The sequence below is a fragment of the Morone saxatilis genome, unplaced genomic scaffold (assembly GCF_004916995.1).
Source record: "Morone saxatilis isolate NCDOM2014 unplaced genomic scaffold, NCSU_SB_2.0 Contig5, whole genome shotgun sequence".
Classification (NCBI taxonomy): domain Eukaryota; kingdom Metazoa; phylum Chordata; class Actinopteri; family Moronidae; genus Morone; species Morone saxatilis.
Window position 1 is genome coordinate 10,392,814 of NW_023340095.1, and position 24,781 is coordinate 10,417,594.

Below are 24,781 nucleotides of genomic sequence, written 5' to 3' on the forward strand. Positions count from 1 at the left end.
GCGATGGGATCAGAGTGTGATTAAGTGTTTGTTTGTTCAGGGTGATAGCATTACCATCAATCCCTCTCTCACAGCTACAGTCCCCTCTTGCTTTCTGTGTGTGTGTGTGTGTGTGTGTGTGTGTGTGTGTGGGATAAATACGGCATTAGAGCATGGAGATAAACCCTGGACAGGAGCAGGAGAGCAGGCCCATGAATAATGAAGAGATACAACCTGGCATTGCCATGGAAACAGCATCCCCCTTGGATCAGCTAGACAGGAAGAGGGGTTGCATGCTGTTATTAAAAGGAGCATACACACTTGTTCACACATGCGCACACACACACACTGTCCCTGGTGATAAGTAAACCCGTGGCACGACCGAGATTAACTGTTTTTGTTTGTCTCATATTTTCACTGTGTGATCAGCGGCCAGGATAATTGGAAGTGGCCACAGGTTTCAGACGGTTAATCTTGGCTGATAGGCATGTGGCAGGAGGTCCAAGACTCCATTTCTTCTCCTTACACGTCCTATATTCTACCTGCTGTTCTCTTGTTTTATCTTAGCACATTGTTCTTTTTCCATCCTCTCCTCCTCTCCAGGGTTGCTCTGGCAGCATTGTGTCAGTCGGAGGCCAGATCCCCAACAACCTGGCTGCTCCTTTGCACCAAAACGGCGTGAAGATTCTGGGGACGAGCCCCCTGCAGATCGACCGGGCTGAAGAACGCTCCGTCTTCTCCAGTATACTAGATGACCTGGGGGTGGCCCAAGCCCCATGGAGGGCCCTCAGCTCCCTGGTGAGAGGAAACAAATAAATAATGCATTGTAGGGGTTTTAATGAAATATTGTAGCACGGTATTTTGTGATATGCGTTGTAACAATGTATTATATCTTTATCTTTTTGCTTTGATCACTTTTGGTAACGCATTAAAAGGATGACCCCTGAGTAATCGTATCAGGGTTTCCTCCAGGAAATGTTACTAGAGGCGGTGAGCTCACTGCATATGGAGACTGTTACTTGGTGGGTGGCTGTGGTGCAGAGGCAGAGTGGAGTGGGTCGTCCCCTAATCAGAAGGTTGTTGGTTCGATCCCCGGCTCCTCCTGCACACGTCGGAGTATCCTTGAGCAAGATACTGACCCCCTGCATCGGTGTGTGAATGTGTATGAATGTGTATGAATGTGTTTTCTGTTTGATGGGCTTTGTTATCACTGAGTGAATGTGTATGAAAGGGTGAAGGGTGGTCGGAAGACTAGAAAGTATAAGTACAGGTCCATTTACCATTCACCACTTCCAGGCAAATGACGTGTGCTTTTAAAAGACATCTAAATCTAGGTAAATCTCATTTTCCTAGTTAAGTTAGTAGTTAAGTTATGTAAACCAAAGTTAGTTTGGTGTACATATGGATCTGCTTTAAGAAAATCGAATATTTGCATTTTACATAGAAACCTATAGGAAATCATATTGTATTGTAAAAACTAAAGCTTTTTTGAACTAAACAGTTGATGCCTATGGAAGATCAAGCCTTTATAGTTTATTTTCAGTCAAACTCTATTCAAATATCAACAGTGGATTGAACCAACAAGATGTTCAAACCAAAGTGTCTCATCATCATGACAACACTTAAAACAATTAAAAGTTGGGTTTGTCTATATATTTGGGTGGAAAAATAGCTTATTGTCTGTTTATTAATGTAATTAAATTGTGTTATTTTCAAAAATATTTTTCAAATTGGTTTTGACTACCTCTCTAATGTTACCTTTACAGCCCTACAACGTCACACCGTTCCCTACAGACAAACTTTCATTATTTGTAGAACTTCCTTCCTCACAGAGGCACTGAACCCCACTACTTTTGTTTAGTGTTTTTCTTGTATTTGGCCCTCTCAACTAGCTCACGGCTACATCAGAATGAAGAACTGGCAGGCCTCTCTGCGGTACATGTGGAGCACTGAAATGTGTCTGAAGTCAGCGCTGAAATATGTTTCTGCCATTACCGTTGCTCATGTATTCAGTTACCACCGAGGAGCGATTAGCTGCTACACACAGATAAAGTTCTGTGTCTCTCCAGAGTCTACCTACGTATTCTATTTCCCTGCCGATCGTCAGGAAACGGTTTGTTTTTATTGGGCTGGAATAACTCCAGCAGAGCCGTGGGGAGATGGTTCTTGTGCGTCTCTGGGAAGCTATTTTGTGTTTGTTAATGGTACTCCACCTGGCGAGTGAACAGTGGGTAATGATGGAGAGAAAAAAGCTAGACATGCAGAGAGATGGAGAAGAGAGAAAGAGCGATGATGATAATGATGATGAGGAGGAGGAGGACATACAGCCTTTCTCTCACTGCTAGACTCCTTCAATGACTTTCTTCTCTCATTCCTCAAGTGAACTGAATGGAAGAAAAGAAAATCAAAAAGGAGATGAATTGAAGCTTTCTGACTGTTAAAGCACTTATACTCTCCCTTTTACTCTTGATTAGTTCTGTGTGCGTGCGTCTCAATTGAGAATATGCTGTATGAGAGGGTTGTTAGTATTGTTAGCATGGTCGTACGAGGAAGAGTGCAAACACACACCCTTGATTTGATATTGATTCTTTGTTTTCTGTCTCAAGTGGCTCTAATCATACAGCTTTCTAACATTATATGAATTCCTTACTGATACATACACAGAGTTGAAATACAAAACAAAGCTCAGGTTAAAGACGTGATGGGTGTCAAGCCATGAATCAAACTGGTGTCCTCCTTTTAAAACACATTTTACTAAATATGTTTTTTAAGAAATTCTTTTCTTAATAATAGACTTTTTCTGTTGATTTTGTGTTTGTCAGAGTGCTATTTCTTCTTTGTCTGCCTCAAAATGATTTGTACCAGTGACTATAAGTCTTGGAGCAATCAAATGTGTTCTTTCACATTCCCCCATTTCTTACTGCAGTTAAAAAATGAGATAACAGCAGTAACCCAGATTGGCTAAATGTTGGTATTATAACATACATGCACTGATTTATTGGCTCAACATATTTATTGTATGAACTGGTCATTACTGTACGTCTGCAATTGTATATTTATTTATTTTTTTGACATTCTGAACTGAATGCGACATTTATATTTTATTTTTTTTCCTCCAATGCATGAGTTTTGGCATCACTACCATGACCATACCTTCAAAATGATAAATAAAGCTTATAACAGTCTACTGTGCTTCCCTCCCTTCACAGGAAGATGCCTTTTCCTTCGCCAACCAGGTGGGCTACCCTTGTCTGCTGCGCCCCTCCTATGTTCTCAGGCAAGTTTTAATACACGTCAGTCAACACACACTAAAACTGCAGTACATGAGATTATTGTATGAGCAGTCTCTTTATCATGAATGTGTAGTGTCTTACTCATTGTAACACCTTAATCAATAACAGGCTCATTTTGTGTGTTTTGCCTCAAGTTTGGTACAAACTGCAAGGGCAAATAATCTTTACAGAATTGTGTTTTTGTGTGAGATTTCTAGCCAATAAAGTATATTAACAAACACAAGGAAGAAATACAGGGAAGAAAACAATGCAGTCTTGGTTGGCTGAAGCATCACAAAAATAAATCAATTGAATTTCTTACTAATTTGCAGACTTATTGCTAACTGAGTAAAATACAATTTTAGTTATGATGATTAATGAACTTTACCCACACTACAGCTCATTCTGTTTTGCAGTGACACTTCTGCCCAGTAGATGTCGTGATGAGACCCTGTTTGCAGCAGGGCTTTGTCACTGAGAGTAAACTTGTGTATAAGGGAGTTTTGGGAGACTTTTCATGGTTTGACATGCAAGCTGTGATGTCGTTTTAAAAGCCAATCAGTCTGTACTTGTTAAACACTGTGGGAAGCCCTGAGTGTCATGCACTAGGTCACATTTAAAACTACCAAATATCAAAGGAATTTAATTCAGCAAATCCACAAGTATTTAAGTTTTCCACTTGATCTTGAAGTAGCCATAATCATACCATTAATAATATAGAGTTTATTTATTATATATACATTATAATGATCTCTGTTGGATACTAGTAATGAGGAAGATTCTCTTCTCTTCCTCGCTAGCATCAGCATCAGCGTCAGCGTAGGGTGAACTCTCTTTGATCTTTTCCCATCCCCAAAGCATTTTCACTCTTCCCCTTTGACATACTTGTTAATGGTTTTTGAATGTTCTTCTTAGCCTCAGTACATATGCACAAACTCACGCATTTACACACCGAACACTCTCTTCCTTGTCACATTTATGCTTCGTATTTTTTATAACAGTCAAATGCAGACATACAAGTTTAAAGTATTTAGCCCTAAAATATATTCAAGTGATAACTTCATAACATTCTTCTAACGTATCTTATTTACATACTTAAATCCGTCATTCCTTTTGATTATGAAAACATTTATGCAGCAGTGTAATTGCTGTCACATGCCAACACTGCTAGATAGGACTGTGCAATGATATGCACATGTATTCAGACAGTTTTCAAACTCACCTCTGCTTTTGTTATTTTTGCTAAGCAACTTTTTTTTATAAGTAAAGCTGCTTCCAAAATGTCAATCCAAAGCTTTAACATTTGGAAACTGTCTCATTTCTTCACAAATCGTTGTTGGCAAGATGGAGTGAAATGCAAATGCACGGGAGTCTTAAGGGAGGTTCTGTCTGTGCGAAAGCAAACCTGTGTGGGTGAGAAATGTCCCAGAGACCTAAGTAATAAACCCAAGCATCCTAATTAGCTTAGATAATTTTATAAAAATCCATTAAGTGATTTTATTGTGATCCCATTGTCTTATAATTGTCTTATTTGTTGAATTTTCCTTCACCCTGGCTGACTTTTGTAGGTGTTGAAAGTTAAAATCAAATCAAAGAGGTGGTGATAAACAAATGTTTCAGACCATCAAACCCATAGATATTATTTGTTCAGACACACCAACAAAGTGTCAATCTTGTCATAATGATTTTAGATTAATTTTATTTATTTAGAAGACCAGTATGTAGGATTTAGTGGCATCTACTGGTGTAGTTGCATATTGCAGCTCACTGGTTTCACCCTCCCCTTCAAAGCGCAAGGGTGGAACTGTGGTGGCCACAAAACATGTCCATTCTGGGCTACTGTAGAAACATGTAATGTTCAACATGTGGCAGCCTCCATGGAAAAGGACCTGCTTCTTTTGTAGATAAAAACGTCTCATTCTAAGGTATTGAAAACGGTTCTTATTTTTAAATTATTATACACAAATGAAAACCTGAATGCAAATTAATATTATATTTCAGTTCTGCCAATTGATCCTCCTAAATGTTGCACACTTTTCCCTGCTCTTTGCAGACTTTTCATTGTTCACTGGTAGAAAATTATAAATTTGACCATTTTCAGGCAAACACATTACTTCTGTGATAACTACAACCATCACTGCATTCCTCACCCCTACTAATACTTTTGCTCCTACTACTGCTATTGGACAGCAGTAGAAGAAAACCTATTTATGCAAACAAATGATTGTATTCATGTGAAACATCAGTGGACAGTCATGCAGAAACTAGATGGCATTCGAGTCAAGGATATGCCAGCATTTAAATGCATATCGCTGATACTCAAATGAAGGGTTAGTATTCATTTGGGGGTTGGACATATGTCTGCCTTTAAGCAACAGACAACTAAGGAATAAATATCTGACCCAAGCCTGTGGCCTTCCTCCTTCCTGTTTCTCTTAACCCCTCCTTTTCAAACAGGAGCATAGCCCAGCTAGCAGTCCAAAATCAAAAACAACAACCACAACAAAACTAGCCTAAATCGGTTGTTTTTTAATGACTAAGTTCTGAACTCATTTTCAAGAGCCTGGAGTGCTTTTCGACCTAAATAGCTGTTCTTCTCCCTTTCTTTCCCTCCATCTCTCTCTCTCTCTTCTTATTTTGACTGTTTCCAGACCTTGTTCCCGATGGTAATAGTGATGCAACAGAGAGATAATGAGTGTTTTTGAACGATCATTTGAAGCTTGTATGTTCTCCTGTTTGCTTGCTTCTCTTCCTCTCCTGTGGCCTTTTGTTTTCTCTCCTTCACTCTCTCTGCTTGTGTCTCACCAGTGGCTCGGCAATGAACGTTGCGTACGGAGAAGAGGAGATGAAACGCTTCTTGGAGGAGGCCACTCAGGTGTCCCAGGTGAGAGCAGTGTTAACTTTGTGCGTGTGTGTGTGTGCGTGCCTGCACATGTGAGATAGACATCTTGTGTTTCCACGATGGTTGTGCACCGTAGTTGGCTTCGGCATCTTTGTCTTGTATTTGGAATGGTAAGCATGATTAGGGACAGCCAGAGTGAGATCTCCGCCGTCCATCCTCTCTCCTCCGCTCGGTCACATCACTCACACACACCGTCAACCCTCACTCTCACTCAACACACACGACAACACAGCTACGACACAACACAGCACACACACAACACAGACAGCACAACACACACAGACACACACACACGTTCTCACACTCTCTTTTTCATGTTGCAATCTCCCTCTGCTTTCAATTAACTAATGCTACCAGCTGGCATGGCTGTTAGCTAGTACTGTGTTCACATCTCTACTTCGCTGAACGCCCAAGTGGCTTGGGGGCACTTGGCCCCTCCATGGGCCCCCAACCTGAGGCTAGAAGCATACACACAAACCCACATGCACATATCACACCTGCAGCGCATCATAGCAAGCCTGTTAATGGTGGTTTTACAGGTTTACCAGACAAGTAGAGGAGAGATGGACTTCGGTTTTGGTTTTATTTTTTTGTTTGTCCATTGTAGCGTCATGTACAACCAAGTGCATGCGAAGGGAAAGAATCTGTTAGAGTGGTATTGGCTTGGTTTTTGTGTCGTCTAATCGAGGAGCCGACTGGATTAAAGGGGGCAAGCTGACATGCAGAGTAGAATAAGAAACATTTACTAAATCCTGGGAGGGGGAGATTCAGGTGTCAGCAGCAACAGCAGAAGAACGAACAGGAAAGGTACAGGGCAGAGTACATAACCAAACCAGGATAATAAGAATATAAATATAAATAAAACTGGCCCTAGATATCTGAATTGCAGAAACTGAACATATCTATAGTCTAACAATAAATATAAATACCGGTATGGTTAAACTACAATCCTTCAGCTTTTATTTAAGGGTGCTAATGTCCTCCATCAGATGAGGAGTATAGAAATTGTAGCAATTTTACTACAAAGTCCTGATTTTTAGACTTTAGCATCAAATGTAATTGGACAAATTACCATAAACTTGAAAAAGTTCTCATAATTCATATTTGGTGTCAAATCCTTTGCAGTAAATGTGTGAAGTCAGTGACCCAAAAACATCAGCAGACACTTCCCTGGAGGTGCTTTGCCAAGCTTAACCTGCAGTCATCTTCACTTTTTGCTTATTTTTTGGGGAGTTACAGGCTGAGTTTGATTGGGGTCAGGTAACAAACTAGCCAAGAAAATGAAACTGTTCAGTCCTTATTGTTTGCTTTAGCTGAACAGAAAATATTTCTACTTTCAACATTTCTGTATTGATGTAAACACTCTCAAATTAAAACCTTATTTTGAACTTGGAGCCAAAATAACAAGATTTTCAGTAACTAAAATCAAGCACAAAAGGCAACAGCCTTGTTCAGACTGGGTTATTTTCCCTTTGATTCACTGATTGAATAACCATCCTGCTGTCTTTCCTCCAGGAGCATCCAGTGGTCATCACCAAATTCATTCGCGGTGCCAGGGAGGTAGAGGTGGATGCTGTGGCCAAGGCTGGCAAGGTAAAACATTACTGACATGTTCTGTCCAGTTATAACCGCTTGTGTTTTATTCTTCTAAATGCCATTGTGTTTCTACACTGTGTATGTGAAGATGTTTTAAATATACAATGTGCACCAGACATATTATCATTTTATGCCTGCAATAATGACACAAAGCACCAGAATGTAAAACGTCAAATATGACTCTTTAGGAGACTATACAGGTCTACATACAAAACAACGCTATTTGTCTCAAATGTATATTTATTGACACCCCGTTTGACCATATTTTCATTTCTAACAGTATCATTGTTATTCATCTCTGTCGCCTGGCATTTTTCAGTCCTCCATAATTTTTCAGTTTAAATGGAGAGGTAGGACAGATATTGAACCCAGTAGATGAATAAAGTGGAAGTAATCTCATTCATCTTCAGTGAAAAGACATTACAGCCCAGACAGATCTGATTGGGAGAATGGAATACATTAAAACCAAAAAGCAGGAAAGTGATGTTACTAAATGAATTTTTCTTTTTAGATTAGATCAGTTTAGGGCATATTGAAATGATTCTTGTTCAACAAACTGTTTTCATATCTGATTGACGTGCATCACAGATTTGTTATTTTCTTCGGCTTTCTTGTCTTCTGCTCTGTGTTGGTCTATTATAAATGTACACTACATATAATACTATATTGTTCAACTTAATTTATTACACAGAATTATTAGAACATTCCAAAATAAAACACTAGAGTACAGTTTTCTGTAATGCCGTAATTACATAGAAAAACAAAATGAAACACTGGAAATGCATCTATGAAGGGTATCTGATAATAGAAGAGAAAAACTGTTAATTTTGAAGAAGAAAATCTAAAAAATAATTAGTTTAAAGTCCTCCCTTCACTCAAAAATGTGTTTTTCTTTTTGTCACTTCACTTGGATTTTGATTGTGCAGAATGATGTGTGTGCACCAGAAGGTCTTTTTCACATTCATCTGGTGAAGGGGGAAAGTTTCTCTGTGCTCACCTTCAATCTCAGTTTAATGTGTGAATGAATGAGCAGGATTTTGTGACATCCCAACTAGTATGGAATCATGGTCCAGTAGTTGCATGAGTGTGATATGGAAACTTAAAACCTTGTGCACAGTACTGAAAAGTCAATTCTCAGTCTGAGTAGGAGACATCATGTGTCCAGCAGTTTAAATGAACAAAATTTGCATATCCATAGAGTAGATTCTGGATTTTTCAATGAGTGAGTAGCAGTGGATGTAATATTAAGAAGATATGTTTTTGTGGGAAACCCATATCAAGACACAAATCCTTATTCAAAGTAGAGTATTTTCGTATTCTTATGTCTGGAAGGGATTTTTAAATTCATCTGATTATAGTTCTGTCACTCACTATACATACTATTATGAGTGGTAAAATGAAAATCTACAATGTGTATGTATGCACACATTCTGTTTCTACCTTTCTGTGTGGTGTTGAAAGGCATTCTGCGAGAATTTAGGAAATCACCAAAAGAAATAGATGGGGCACGTTTAGGACAGATATATTTAAATCACATTTTGCAGTCTACTTTTTCTCTGACTCCTGAGACACATGGATCTTCACAGACTGATTATTTATGTACATTCAAGTTTTACATTAACAGTCACTTAACAGTAAGTTGGTTTAACTCCTTAAAACTCATATAACCGTATAAGTTGCAGGACACGACAAAGCTACCTAGGGACTTGTCCCGAACGCCCTGTCTGTTTTTCTATTGTTTAGGCGGTGGGAGTCGTTTCAAGGGTGTCAGTTTGAACGTGGGCAATCAAGTTGTATGGTAGATTTTCTCTCTCTACTTTCCCTGAATGCAGCCCCTCCATTATCTTCAGTATCACATTAACAAGCTGTCCATTCATTGAATACCAAACGGGCCTCATTATTCCTGGCCAGGCTGTGTGTGTGTGCGTGTGTGTGGGAGAGTGGAAAAGTCAGAGATAATACGTATTAATTACAGGCTCTATCTGAAGAGTGCTAATGAATGCTGTGGTTAGCAGCAGTTTAAATGAGCTAATGACACGGCAGCTCATTTACACACACACACTCGCATAGAGTTGCTTGGTGATACAAATCTCCTTTCCTGTGGGTGAAATGTTGGAAGTTATTCTTTTGACACTGCATACTGAGGCACATTTTTTCTTACCTAGTACTTGCCCTTCGTCCTGAACAAGTGTTGACCTGACTAAATTTATTAATGTCTTCCATATGCACAATGCAGTTCTCGCTGTTTTTGAACTAGCTGCGCTGTGACATACTGTAGGTATAAATGCATCAATTCTGGAGGCCATCTGCCTCTAAAAGTCTGAAGGATTTTCATCAGAGAACAGACGAGGCTGTAAATGTTGAGTTGCCTTGAGTAGGGATTTACGTCGCTTATCCGAGCTCTGATCTGCATGCAAGCACTGTAAGTGTGATATAATATCTGTGTGTCCGCCCAGGTTCTGGTCCATGCCATAACAGAGCATGTGGAAGATGCCGGGGTACACTCAGGAGATGCCACCCTAATGCTGCCAACCCAGACTATCAGCCAGGGGGCATTAGAAAAGGTCAGTAAAGTCACTTTCAGCATTCACTAAGTGACTCAAACCATATCAATTATACTACGAATTGACCCAATTGATATTCAACTCCTTTAATGTGTGCAGTCAAAACACAATGTATATTATACAAGACAGCCTCATATATATTGTTATGTTTGTGTTCCTTTTCCATCGATCTCAGGTGAAGATTGCTACCCGGAAGATCGCACAAGCATTTGAAATTTCGGGGCCCTTTAACACTCAATTTCTGGTTAAAGGCAATGATGTCATGGTAGGTAATATTTCCTCAGGGTATGACTAAACGATAGATCGCCAATTTCACACCTGGATGCATCAAATGAAGTTCACGCTCAAAGTGAAATCACCTTGTGTTCACAATTATTTGCAAAGCTGGAGGGATTTAATGATCAATGGCTTTAGTATTATTGTTTCAGCTACAGTACGCAAACAGGAAATGTGCGCATGTAAAATCTGGCTATTTGTAAAGCACATTTGCACGCTAATAATTTACATAATCTGCACTTAGTGTGTTTATGTTCAGTCTGCAAGAATGGATGTCTTTTTGTTTTTCTGTGAAATGACAGTGTTGTGTGTTGTGTACATTTTCAGGTGATAGAGTGTAACCTGCGGGCATCACGGTCCTTCCCTTTTGTATCAAAAACAATTGGTGTGGACTTCATCAATGTGGCAACCAAAGTGATGGTGGGAGAGCCTTTGGATGAGGCCAGTCTGCCCTCGCTGGAGAAACCCATCATTCCTGTAGACTTTGTTGGCATCAAGGTGAGAAGGGAAACTGATATAACCTCTTAAAGCTGGGAACTGCATGACTGGCTTTGTTCAGTCTTTATTTGTTTGATTCAATGTTGAGTTTTTAGATAGCACAAAGAGTAATGTATAAATTAGGATGAATGTATGAGAAGTTGATAATAAGTGAGGTCTTGATTGACTTGTGGCTTGAGCACAAACATGTAAAACAACGGGCTACCCTTCGAAATGTTTTTGTAGCAGGGCAAGCAGAGCTTTGATGCAGTCCAAGCACCAAAGATAATGATCCTGTTGGGCCTGTTTCATAGAAGACATTCTGACATGTCACAGTAGTCCAAAAGTACAAAAAGGGTTTGTACACCCAAATCAATTATATTTTTCCTTTTTTTCTTTTTTCTTTTTTCTTTATTGTCAAAATTCAACACAGGAAAGAATATGTGTTGCAGCTATGTTAGTATTGGTTTGGCACAAGGTGTTTGTCACAGTAGGAAAATAACCAAATGAATGATGAGTTAGGGTCCTGGTATTGTGCCGAATGGATCATTAAGGTTATTAGTAACACCTGTGCTTTTCCTACTCTGCTGTGAACAGGACCTATTCTCTTGCGAAACTAGTTTCTCCGCCACACTTCCCAACTAGAAATTAGACGATACTACATAATGGAAGTGGTGGAACGATCCAATGGTGAATCAGCACTATGTCAGACAGGGCTATCATGACCTGGCTGATGGAACTGATTGCATCACTTAAATGTGTCAAACAGAATATTCACAGAATAGCAAGCAAGCATTTGGGAAGTGACATTAAAGGCACAATCCTTGATCCGAATGAAAACCGACCCTAGCCTGATGGTATTGACATTTACTGTTGGGCCCATGTATGCTTTTGTCCTATTCTCAAACCACCGCACCTATTCAGTTGAAAACAATTTAGGCAAAGCCTTTGTGGCCATGTGCGTACGTTAAAATTTTTTTCTCTTAGAAGCTCTGAATTCGTACTGCACATAAAGATGGGTGACGCTAATACAAATACAAAGAAGTACATGGGGCATTTGGCTATCCACCAACAGATTTTTGTTGCACTGAACAAGGTTGACAGCAGCTTTTGCACTTCACCAAACATAACGATTCTGAATTCTTGGAAAGCAGCCTCACATCCAGAAAAAAAACCTAGACAATCGACCCAAGTGTGAAATCTCTCTAATTATATATGTGAAATTACTTGTAATTTATACGGTCCAAGATACATGGTTGGACCTTTTTAAGTACAAGCATTTTCTTTGTAGCCCTCTAGTCTATTTATTGATCTTAAAACTGAACGTTCTGTCAATAAAATGAAAATCAAATGTATCTATAGTATTGCCCAAGCTACAAAATGCACAAGTATGGTCCAAGGTAATGAATGGGAAAATCCTCAACCGTTTCCCTGTGCTCACTAGCCTGTTGACTGTTTCTGGACAAAAGAGTCTTGAACTAAAATTCACAGGGCACTATTTATGGCTCAGGCAGGTTTTACTTCTGGCCTCGCAAGAAAAACAGAAGATTTTTAGTAATATACAATGTATTTTAAAGGGGTTTTATATGCCTGTGAAGTTGCTTAATGTTCTCAACTTATACAGATCTATGTAATTCTTAAACTAAAGTGCAAACATCCAGAATTAAGATACTTAATTGCCACAAATACAGTAGTGAGTTTTAAGGTAATTGCTAGTTATTCCTTAATTGTTTTACTTACAAGACCTAATAACCATGCCTCTGAACTTCTTACAGTCTGGTGTATTAGGTACGTTTGGGATTAGTTCCCTTTTAAAGAGCCCTACATGTATGATATCTTAATACATACTGCAGTTTCCACTAGTACATCTTCCATTGGATCACATAACAAAGACGGCAATTACTGCTCCATCCCTCTACCTAGGCATTATAGGGGGGCGTAGTAGGTGCTGTCTCATACCGACTGGGAGGCTTACTTCTTAGATTGGATGTGAGAGAGTTTACGTGTCGCCAGCTGTTCCAAAGCAATTTTTTCCAAAGTAATTTCTCCCTCTAATTACAACAGAGCTGCTGTAACAATGGCTGTAGTTTGGAGCCAATCACGCAGGTATAATCCCCCACTCCCCCCCCCACCACCTAAAGTTTTCAATTTCTAGTCTGCATAGTGGTGAGGAATATTAATCAGAGCTCTGAATACTCCAGGCACCAGGCTTAAAAGACTTCCAGAGTTTACTTGGAGTCTATGATACAGACTTCATACCCCCTGACTAATATGGGCCTTGCTAGAAACCCTGCCAGAATACACGATTGTATTAATGAAATAGTGCAACTGTAGTTTCTTTCTTCCTGTTTAACACATTATTGCTGCCTCAACATCAAGACCCCTCTGTAAACACACTGTGATGTCTGAAACCATTATCCAGCCTTAGTAGCCTGAAGTGTGTGCCATCAAAACGTACTCTTTCTCAGCCTTCATCCTCACTGTCCTCATTGTATCATCACAAGGAAGACCATTCATTGTCTACCAGAGAGACCACCTTCATTTATGTCTCATTTCGTCCCAACCTCACTCTGTTGCTCTTGCTGTCTCTTTTCTCTCTTTGACAGTCCCTCGTTTGAGGCCACGTTGTTTTCCTTCCACTAACAAGTCCCCTTTGTGTAATTTCTGTCTCTTTATACAAACTCATAGGGACAATAATACAGTTGTATTTATGATACTGAGAGGAAGAGGAGCAAGAAAACAACATTTGAGGAGGAGGAAATGGATTTAGTAATAGTCCCTATTGCACACTTATTGGCTGAAGAAAAATGTTTTGTCCCCTTGACCATGGCATGCAGGACATTATGGTGACTTCTGAAATACACATTATTATATGACTTGAGAAAAATTACAAGCTAGAAGCATCACTGCATACATTTCTGTAAAAGTTTCAATGTTCCATGAGGATGACATGTTAATACCATCCAAGTGTTACTTGAACAAAAGCACTTTGGCACTGAAATATCTAGTTAATGTATTGATTAACTTAATGTAATGGTTAATGCATATCCTTTCAACCATTCCCTCCTTTCAAATATTGCTGTTCATTGTGCTTGCTCATCAATGCGGACTATTACCATATCTGGCCTAGTTTTCTCAGCACATGTTGCTCCCACAATGTTCTCCCACATATACAGTATGTATGATACTTTGAAAATTGTTGCTCACTGAGATGTGTGGTTTGACTTTTGGTAGCAATCTGTTATAGAGTTTCAGAAATCTGCAATAACATCTCTCCTCCATAGAGAAGTCTTCTAAACTTTTCTGAAGCATACATTTTATCCTTTTTTGTCACTTCTTCAGACTTTTCAGCCAGCTTCTGTAGAGTGGGGATGTTAATGGTGAAGTCACTCACTTAAATTCCTGATGTGGTTTTGTGAACAGTAAAAGAAAACATTTTGTACTGCGGTCTATCCCAATTCTCACTCTTTATTCACACATTAGATATTAAAACTCTGTCACAACTACTATTACTAATGCTACTAGCACCAATACTAGCATCAGTACTACTTTTCTGACCTGCATAGTATACCCAACACTGTACTTTACCTTTTGTGAAATGTTGAGCTACCTTCTAAGCTAACAATACCTAATTTTGCTAATGCAACCCCGCAAATTGAATCCAAACCAAAAACACTAACAACCATCTAGCATTGGCCATCTAAAAACTTAACCTAGCACTCACCTAGCAATGACTTATAGTAATGATCTACGAAAGTCCCAGCAAACCCCTACAATACCAACTAGCCCTCCTTAGCACACCAATTCAACCAAACCTGTCTAGTTGTTTTGTTACATAATTGCATTGCGTCATTTGCAACATCGGTAAAAAATGCTATTAAAAAATATGCAAGTACAAACGTAGCTGTTAATTTCCATTTGGTTGCAAATATAAAGACATTTACACAGGTGCCACTTCCGCCTCCAACAAGAACCACAGTGAACAACAATGTTATGTGGAAATGTCGCACTTTATTCATTTCCTTCTCCACGGGAGCTCAGCTGGGGCCCCAAGATAACATTGTTCATGTAGTGGAGCTTCACAATTCTACTGTCTGTTAGGAGTGGGCGGTTGGTGTGGAATAGGGAGATGGGGAAGTAGTGTCTGTGTGTGTTGGTAGGATGTTGTGGTTAGAGAGCCTTGGTTATTGTGACAGTCACATACATTATGTCCCAGAGACACACCATTGCATTTTGAAGACAAACCATTATAACTGAGACCACTGAGGTTCTTGTGATTCTATTCGTGAAGTCTTTGTGTATGGTTTCTCATTTTCAGACCATTTAACATTTCACTGGTTTTCGTGATGCCATTTTTCTAACGGCTCCTGTTTGTGGTTATACTTCCACTTCTTAGCTTCATAAATTTTGTGGTTGCTGCAGATTTGGTTCTGCAGCTGGTATGGTGGGTAAAATTGGGGTCCCTTCTTCAGTGGAATTATGTACAATTACTCTGTGCTGGATTTACACAGATACCCACAAGCAAATGTCTTTGTGTCACTCGCTTTACATATTTCACAAATTCTCCTCATTTTATTGTTGTTTCTTGTCTCTTTTATTGCACATCTTAAAGTTCCCTCTCACCGTTATTACCTCTCTGTATGTGTTTCTCTCCCTCTATTTCATTTTCTTTCTTGGTTACATCCTGCCATTTTATCTCTGCATACTTCTCCGTCTTTCTCTGGCTCTTCAAACAAAGCCAATGATAAGCAATGCCGGTTCGCTGTCTTCTTTTCGTTCCTCCTTACATTAGTATGCGAACATTACATCCAGCTGATTAGATAGCCTGCTTCAAGGATGAATCCCCCCCTAGTGGCCCTTGCCTATACGTGTGTGCGCGTACACATGAACCGCATAACGCCACTACACCTCTCTCTCTTTTCAAGGTAATGGGGGTTGTCTGCTTTTAAAAAGAAATAAGAATGGCTTTCCACATGGCACCCCACTATTCTTAATTTGTCTGTAATACAATAACGAGAAGCTACTGTCTTCTGTTCTTGTTCTGGCACTTTCCTTTTTAATCATCCTCTCCTCCTCATCGCCTCTTTTAAAATTTTTATCTTTTTCTTCCCGGTCTTCTTATTTTATTCTCTTCCCATAATCCCTTCTTTTTCATCGTCCTTTGTTTCGTTCTGTTTCTCCTGTCTTTATAGTAATTATTTTTGTTCCCTCCTTTTACTCCATGTCTTCTCTCAAGTCTTCTCATTCATTCAAGTTATTCTTTCTCCTATTTTGCTTCTCACCCTCTCCTTCCACTGCTGTCGCTCTATCATTTAGGCCACCTACCTTCTTCTCCCCTTCCTCTCAGTGTGGAGACAGATTGTCAAACAGGCTGTTAAAGCGACTGGTGGCCTGCAATTTGAGAAACCTCCTTTCTGTACAGATTGTCCCCCTTTTCAGTCTGTCTGAACCAGCAGTTGTAGCCCTAATCTCTTTAACTCTCTGTGTTACCATACCTCTTCCTCGTTTCTTTGATGTGCCCCTAAGGTTTCTTAGACAAGAGACAAAATGAAATAATTAATAGCACTGGGAAAAAAAGTACTGTAGTTCTGTAGAGATGCTCGGACCTACAAATCAAATATGATGAGAAACCAGGTTTGTTTGGTACAGACCCCAAAAAATGTCATCATGATGTTTTGACCGCACATGAGTTTTTATCAGTGAGAATTAATTTTGTATTGCAAAAATCATTACCACTAATTATGGATAATATTACATCGCAGTATTTCTGTCAAGATGATTGCAATATGATGTTTTTTTTCTTACATTCCTAGGAAAAAAAAACTTTATTGTTAGTTGGTATGAACTGTCATTCATCATTACATAACAGACATTATTTTTCATTTATAGGATAGTATGCAATTGCCACAGGCTTGGTTCACCTGTTACTCTACAAGGAAATGCAAGCTTTGTTTCACCTCTAGGTGGCAGCAGTGTCATTAATCCCTAAACTAATTCCAATGCAATTTATATGGGAAATTATTCTCTTTTCATTGCCACTTTTTTGCAGTACAATTAGTTTATAATACCGCCACTGCTCTTGGTAAAAACTAGTTTTTTTAATGGCAATAATCAGCAATCTGTCGTAAACAACAGGCACAGCAAACAGCATGAGAGCTGCCTTTTTGGTAAACTGATCCAACTGACCAAATGAAATTGGGACTTGTAGTAACTACTGTTTGCCGCTGAACAAGGTGACATAATTTCAGTGGTGTTCGATTAGCATCACATGCGTTGTTGTCCTATTACTTCAAAAGCATGTTGAAACAAATCCCTCCCTCTTGCCTTCTTTCACCAGGCACCCATGTTCTCCTGGCCACGGCTGAGGGATGCAGACCCTGTGCTCCGCTGTGAAATGGCCTCCACTGGAGAAGTAAGCCCAACCCAATTTTTGTTTTAATTATTGTGTATGTTTTGTTTTTTGTTTTTTGTTTGGGGGGGGTTGGGCACAACAAAAGTCTGCAAGCTGATGGGCTCCAAATAAATATTTGATTAACATTCTGATCTGAACGATCTTCTTCAGGTCAGATCTTCCAGTTTGGTACGTTGCCTTAAAAAAAAAGAGAATATTTATTTGGAGCCCATTAGTGTGCAGACTGTTTTTCCTGCTTTGTGGCCTTCAGTGATGTTTTATTTTTTTTTTTGCCCCACACCAGAATAATTTTGCTGGGATGTGTGCACTGTTGTTTTTTTCACCCATTTAATTTGAAGAGTCAGTGTTTACAGTTACTCATGTGTGTCTATTTGGGTTTTATTGCAGGTAGCTTGCTTTGGACCAAACATTTATTCAGCCTTCCTGAAGGCTATGCTGTCGACAGGCTTTAAGCTACCGCAGAAGGGAATTCTGATTGGGATTCAGGTAAGACTACAGCCATCTGGAAGTCCACTTGCCTCCTGTTTGCGTTTCCTTTTGGTACCTCCTGCCCACAAGACACCAAATGCAAAGTGCTGAACAGGTGGCTTAAATCCTATAGGCTATAACAGCTTCTTACAATGCCACACCTTGATTCATGTGACTATTAACAATCTTGTTTGACTTTAAGTCTCAAGTGACATTGTGTGAATGACCCAGAGGGGTTAAATACCCATCAGTCCTCGGAACTGGTGATGCCCCTCAGATGAGAGGATAAGATTAGTAGAGCTGATGATGTTATACCTGAATGAAGAGGAAATACATGGGCATGAAACTCAGTCAACAACTATCCAAAACAAACAATAATCCTCATTATAAAATATCCCACAGTGAAGAGGAACATCTCACACAAAAAATGACAAAACTAGTTCAGTACAAAAATGTTTTCCTCATCAACTAAGTGTTCTTTCAAAAAGAAGTCTTGAATCACCATTGCTGGAGAAACTTACTGCAAAGACATTTCCCTTACTCAGCTGCAGAAAAGAACAAAATGTAAGCTGGAGCACTGTACTGTTTAATGACACCACATTACATGAGTTTTAGTAATTAAGTCTTGCTGCCACCCCGGGTTGCCAAACTGCTAGTTTGACTAATGCAGCTTTAACAAAACACTCACAACACTAGCTGTATAATTGGTGCTCTTGGGGAACAGGTCCACTTCAAGGCAGCTACCTGGGGTCACATACACACCGTAACATGGCTGACAAGCACAAACATTTTAGGATGACAGATCCAGAACACACAGCAACACAGATATTATTAACCTCTGAAAGTTTTGAGAAAGATTGTAGTAGGAGGATTAAAAGAGTCTTTATTTGATTGTGAGGCAGTCTGGTGGCCTTTAGCTTGAGGGTGGTAAATTTCAGTTTCACACAGGTGCTACAGTGTCAGTATGGAGACTCCCTCGTACTATTGCACTATTATTCTATAATGTATCTATATTTTACATAGATTTTATATATTATTTCCTACATTGGAAATTCTGCCTTTGTAATTGTGACCATTTTCTAAATACCTCAGCCTATTAATTGATTAACCGCATAGCTAAGCAACAATTTCTAGGCTTGTCAATCACGTTTTGCAGTATTCAACATTTTAAAGCATGCGCAAGGGGTACTAGAGCAGTACTTTGAATCCAATGTTTGAAAGATAGGCTTTGTTGCCTTTCACCTTTTCAAAGGCAAAAACACAAGAGATTGTTCCAAGTAAGTGGCTAATGTTAGCTTACCACTTAAAGTAGTCACTTCCTCAGCCAAGGGAAGCTAACTTAACATTGCTAATTTAATTGTTTTGTAGGATTGCACATTACGTTAGGAAAATTCCCAAAGTTGGCAACCGTTTGGTGAACATGGTGGAGCATTTAGCGATTAAAGAGCAAAACAGAGCTACAAGAAGTGTGAATATTAGACTTCATTTGAATGCTAAATGAATGCTTGTGAATAAGCAGTTGTTTCCTAACAGGTTAACCTTATAACCATAAAAGGTAATAATATAATAATAGTGTTGTGTTTTTAGTTAGCAGGCTTTTAATGCTTACATTTGTTGCTTCGTGTGATTTGACTGAAGTAACCCTAATTTACACTCGTAGCACACACTTTATGCATCATATAGAAAACGCAGTAAAAGGGCCGTAGCTGCAATGTGCTACTGCAGGGGGTGAATGTGAAACTGCTGCTTTACTGGAAAGTTTGCACACACGTCAACGTTTGAAAATAGAACCATGGTGTATCTTGAAAAATGGACACACGTCAACTTGCAGTGATTAGTGTTAAGACACCCCCCGGCGTGTGAGTCTATATAGAAAGTAATGGATGCTGGTGTTTTGATGCATGTCATATTCTGTCAGTGTGTGTGTGTTTCCCTTAATTTCTTATGTACTGACAGCAAAAATGAATACTATGAAGGGGAGTACAGAGTGCCTGGTATTGGTACATGGTGCATAGTATTGGTATATTAAGCCATAGGGAAACAGTGACAACTAAAGAGACTGTAGCTAACTGCTGCTGTCTTGTCATTATCTCTCTCTCCATCACACTCTCAATTCTCACTGTTTGCCTCTGTCTTTTTAATTAGCTGCACCATTTTTGCACCAATACCGAGGCTACGTGTCAAAATGCAAACCAAACTAGAAACCTGTGTCATATAAGATTGTTATTATTAAGGTTGGCTGCATAATATAGAAAATACGTCTAACTATATCACAATGGTTTTGGGTGAGACAGCAGTAATCTTAGCAAGCCTATTGTTTACTAAGCTGAAGGGCACCCAGTTTGAGCATAATCACTTGCAAATTAGCAGTAAAAACTCACAAAGGAGCTTTCAGCAGTGTAAGTATCTTTGGTGGAATGATTTTTCAGGTGCTCTGTGACAAATTTATTTTTTGAAGATTTTAAACCTATCACAAATCCAAATCAACAGGGAACGTGGAGGTTGCTGTAATTGCAGGAACTCAGTTCTTTTCAAGCTTTAAATGTTTTTCTGTAGAACTAATTTGACATTTAATAATAATGTAAATTTTTATATACAGTGGTTAACACGACACCTGTACCATCTAATGCCAACAAATACATGCATCTTCTGTTAGCCATAAAATGCCCCCCACAATAATCAGTTGGAAAATACTTGTTAGAAAATGAAAACTGAAAATAAAATGAAACTATAGAAAGTAAAACTTTGGCAATAAATAAGCAAGACAGAATACTGTTGTGAAAGCTGGTAGAGGCATACCACTCTTAAGCTAAGTTCTGACACGTTATTTTGAAAGTTCACAACTAGGGATTTGATGATACAGTAAGCTTACAGCTTGGCAACAATTCAGGGTTCACAGTTTGAGACAAAGATTCATTATTCATTCCTACTCATGTCCAAAACAACAGTGATCTCTACAACACTGATCGAAACTTCTGAAACTAGGATTCTGGGTGCAAGTTGCTGTGGGTAGGCATACCCATTTGTTTTCATTTTTCAGCATAAGTGACTGTGTTTAAATGCACAAAATATTTAGTTTTTTGCCGAAATTAGGACTTTCTCTCCTTTTCAAACTGCAGTTACTCTCGTGGTCAAAGTGTAACAGCTGGAGCTGCTTGAGCGACTTTACCTCTTTTATTTTCCCACTGGTGGTGAACTTGTTTGACTGCACAAATACAGCCTCCCTCTTTTATATAAAAAAAACCTGCTGATTACCAAGTCTTTCACAATGTTTTACAATATACAGAGCTGACTGTAAACAGGCAAAATGCCATGTGTTGCAAACTGTGGTAAAAACCCCAAATGAGACGCATATTTCAAATGTGCTGTATACATCCAAAGAATGGTCCTAAAACCTGAATAATATTGGCATATCCCACGAAACAACATGCTACATTCAGAATAATAAATATCCAAAAGGAATATTCTGTTTACATTAACCTTATTACATGTGGCATTCTGTCATATTCAGAATAATAGTAGAAAATGAATGTGCTTGTAAATAAGGTCAATGTTGCCAAAAGACTGTCCAGAGATTGGCACATTTTTCACCCAAACAGAACTAAATAAAAAACTAACTTAAGAACAGTAAAAAACAAAAAAGTGCCCAGATAACAATGGCAAACAGAAGATACCCACATTTTATTTTACCAACATTCTACAAAAACTATAGTTGGCACCTAAACCCAGATTTCCAAAGCAAATGTAGCGAACACTAGCATTCAGTTGTATTATACATGAAGTGATAAAGCAATATTCCGTCAATAGAAAGACCCAGGGGACGCTACGCTAGACAGCGAGAACTCAGCCAGACTTTTACCTGAGCTTAAATGTTTGAGCAGAAAGCACATGGTCTTGAGTAAAAAAATGTGCATACAACTGGAGTTCCTTGTAAGTTTGGAAGATATTCAGTCAATGTTGCTGTTGTCACTGTTGACACACTGAACACATGTACTGTCAGAGAACTTGGCAAAACCGTCCCAGTAGACGGTCCAAAGTTAAAAAATATGCTACATAGCACTCTACTTGCACTCCAGGTTGCTCATATTCCGTTTAGGATAAGATTTATTAGATATATTCACTGCAATCCTTTTTCATGTCAACACATTTTGTACCATAAAATGTCCTCCAACTATAATGTGACAAAAAGTTGAAGGGGTCTGAGTATTTCCTGAAGCCACTGTTTTAGTACTTGGATATGTTCCTATGAGCTACACCCTACATATGACAGCATTATGTTGTCAAATTAACCCTTTTATTTGTTTAGGGGTAGTAGCAAATTGACAATAATACACTGGGGATGCCATTTAGTCAGAGTTGAATGTGGCAAAACATTTTTTTGTCTCAATCTGTTTAATAGTTCCCATTATTCTGAAGGGTTCACGAATGCACCATAGATAACTCATTTGAAAAGGGGAAATTTAAACTTTCACAGATAAACTTTCACAAAACACGTATTTTCTCTGTATTAATGCTGCATTTTGTTTCTTTCTACTCCCCCTCCCATCCAGCTTTCGTTCCGACCCAATTTCCTGGCTACAGCACACCAGCTGAAAGAGGAGGGATTCAAGGTAAGCACTGAAAGCTCAGACTTCATTGAAAATCAGACACTTGTTCCTCTATGATTTTTAAACACTGGTTGATGGAGATGGTTCTTATGCTTCTAAAAAAGACTTAGCTCAGTCCCCTCAATATTGTTTATCACATTCTGTTGTGATGTTGCCTTATTTCTGCCCTCTAGCTCTACGCTACTGAAGCCACGTCTGCCTGGCTGTGTGCCAATGATGTGCCTGCCACTCCAGTTGCCTGGCCTTCTGAAAAGGAAGGAGACACCAGTTTGCCCAGTATTAAGAGGTTGGGAAATATTAATTTTGAACAGTAAATTTACGTTTAAATACTTTGACACTTTTATGGAAACATGGAAATGAAGCCAGCTAATGTAGAACTATGAGCCCAAACTTGCTTACTCCCAGACTTGCTTAAGTAATGTATAAATTGTGTTTCAATAGATTCAAAATTGGGATATCTAGTCTAATATCTAATCAGATACTGCCTTAAGATCTAAGGGCATAGCCCCTTCATTATAGCTGTAATACGCTGACAAGATCAAAGATGTAGCAGACTTAGAAGTCCAGAGTCATTGCATTTGCCAGAAATAGGGCTTGAATAAGTAGGACGAGGAAAGTCTTATGTCAGACCAACGCCAAGTCAAGTTTGGGGAAATCAAAAAAGCAGTTGAAGCATCTCGATTTTAATTTGGCTGTGGCCAACAATAAAGCCAACTTATAACTAATACTTTATCATTCAAAAAAGCTCTGACAACTTTTAGCTGACTGCACTTCTTCCAGTAATGGTTCAAATTAAACCTAGGTTTAACGCCACTCGCTTTCAGTTGTCAAACGTAGAAACTCCTTTCAGACGTTCTAGCAACATAGAATAATTGCAGCAGGCTGACTTTGACTGCAATCTTCAGCTAATGATTCCACAAACAAGTCATGATTGTGCTACAATGAAGCCATCTGGACCATATGTTTGGAAATGAGCTGGTGAAGAAGAGGATGTTAAAGGAATTTAATAGGCCCAGACCAAAACAAAACACACACACACACACACACACACACACACAAGCGCACAGATACACATAAGGCTGGCTGGCTGGCTGGCTGGCTGGCTGGCTGGCTGGCATCAGCTGTGCGAGGTTACATAGAGGCCAACTCTTTATAGAGAAGAACGTGACCTTTGTTGTCACTGTTGTCTGTCCTCCATATTTTGTATTAGAATTCAGTCCTAATTCGAGGCTGTCTGTCAAAGGCCTTCAAATGAAAAAAGCAATACAGAAGCCAGGGTTTTGTGTATGTGTGTGAGAGAGGGTGAGAGAGAGATAGAGAGAGAATTAATTAAAACACTGCTAAAATAGTGGGTAATATTAGGTTTATAGTCCTTTTTTTTGCAAGGTCATTGTCAACTCCACGTGAAAAGAAAATCTTACGAGCAAGGAAACTGCCCATAAACTAAACTTCATTAAAAAGCTTTGTTCTAGAAATTTGGTTTGCTACATCTGTAGCTTGATGTAGGTAGATCTCACACTAATCAGCTTAACAAGTTCATAAAAGAAACATTTCAGCAAAGGATTGACTACTTACACCTCCAGCAGAAACATAACAGTATGGTCTATAAAGTGAAGTAAAATATCCAGGTAATAAGCACTTTGGCTTGCTATATATTTAGATGATTCATTCACTGGTTGACTTTTCTCTCTGATCTATTGTGCTGGGCAGGTGGTTACAATCCGCTTGTCAAAGCTAGTTCGCTTCAACAGTTTTACATAAGGGCGACATGAGAGACACAACTGTATGGACTGCCAAACCACGAGTATGTGAACACAAATGACAAACCCATTGGCATGCAACCCCAGTGAACATACTCAAAGTGCTGTACACAAGAGTGGAGGTAACAAACGTCAACCCTCAATCGGTCAATGGAGCTAATCAGAGCGTTCCCATAACCACAGTCATAAACAAATATGGAGTCTGTGGAAGAATGTGTTTTCTATTGCATTCCTGTCTGAATGAACATGAACATCTTCTCTGATTATGTTATCTCTGTTTGTATTTATAGACTGATCAATGAGGGTCATATTGACCTGGTGGTCAACTTGCCCAATAACAACACACGCCACCTGAAGGATAACTTCGTCATCCGCAGGATGTCTATCGACCACGGTGTTCCCCTCATCACCAATTACCAGGTCAGTAAACATCACACTACTACACTGTCTATCTGTCTCTCTCTCTCT

General features: G+C 39.1%; 1 protein-coding gene across 1 annotated transcript in view; it reads left to right on the forward strand.

Moving 5' to 3' along the window:
• Positions 1 to 24,781, forward strand: part of cps1 (carbamoyl-phosphate synthase 1, mitochondrial) — a 48,638-nt gene that overhangs the window by 22,372 nt on the left and 1,485 nt on the right. Inside the window, exons 26-37 of the mRNA XM_035676604.1 lie at positions 583 to 777; positions 3,189 to 3,256; positions 6,060 to 6,135; positions 7,669 to 7,746; positions 10,206 to 10,313; positions 10,489 to 10,578; positions 10,917 to 11,087; positions 17,404 to 17,478; positions 17,866 to 17,964; positions 22,497 to 22,556; positions 22,727 to 22,839; positions 24,604 to 24,733. Of these exons, the coding sequence (XP_035532497.1) occupies positions 583 to 777; positions 3,189 to 3,256; positions 6,060 to 6,135; positions 7,669 to 7,746; positions 10,206 to 10,313; positions 10,489 to 10,578; positions 10,917 to 11,087; positions 17,404 to 17,478; positions 17,866 to 17,964; positions 22,497 to 22,556; positions 22,727 to 22,839; positions 24,604 to 24,733 (1,263 nt within the window). The remainder of the gene's footprint in view (positions 1 to 582; positions 778 to 3,188; positions 3,257 to 6,059; positions 6,136 to 7,668; positions 7,747 to 10,205; positions 10,314 to 10,488; positions 10,579 to 10,916; positions 11,088 to 17,403; positions 17,479 to 17,865; positions 17,965 to 22,496; positions 22,557 to 22,726; positions 22,840 to 24,603; positions 24,734 to 24,781) is intronic.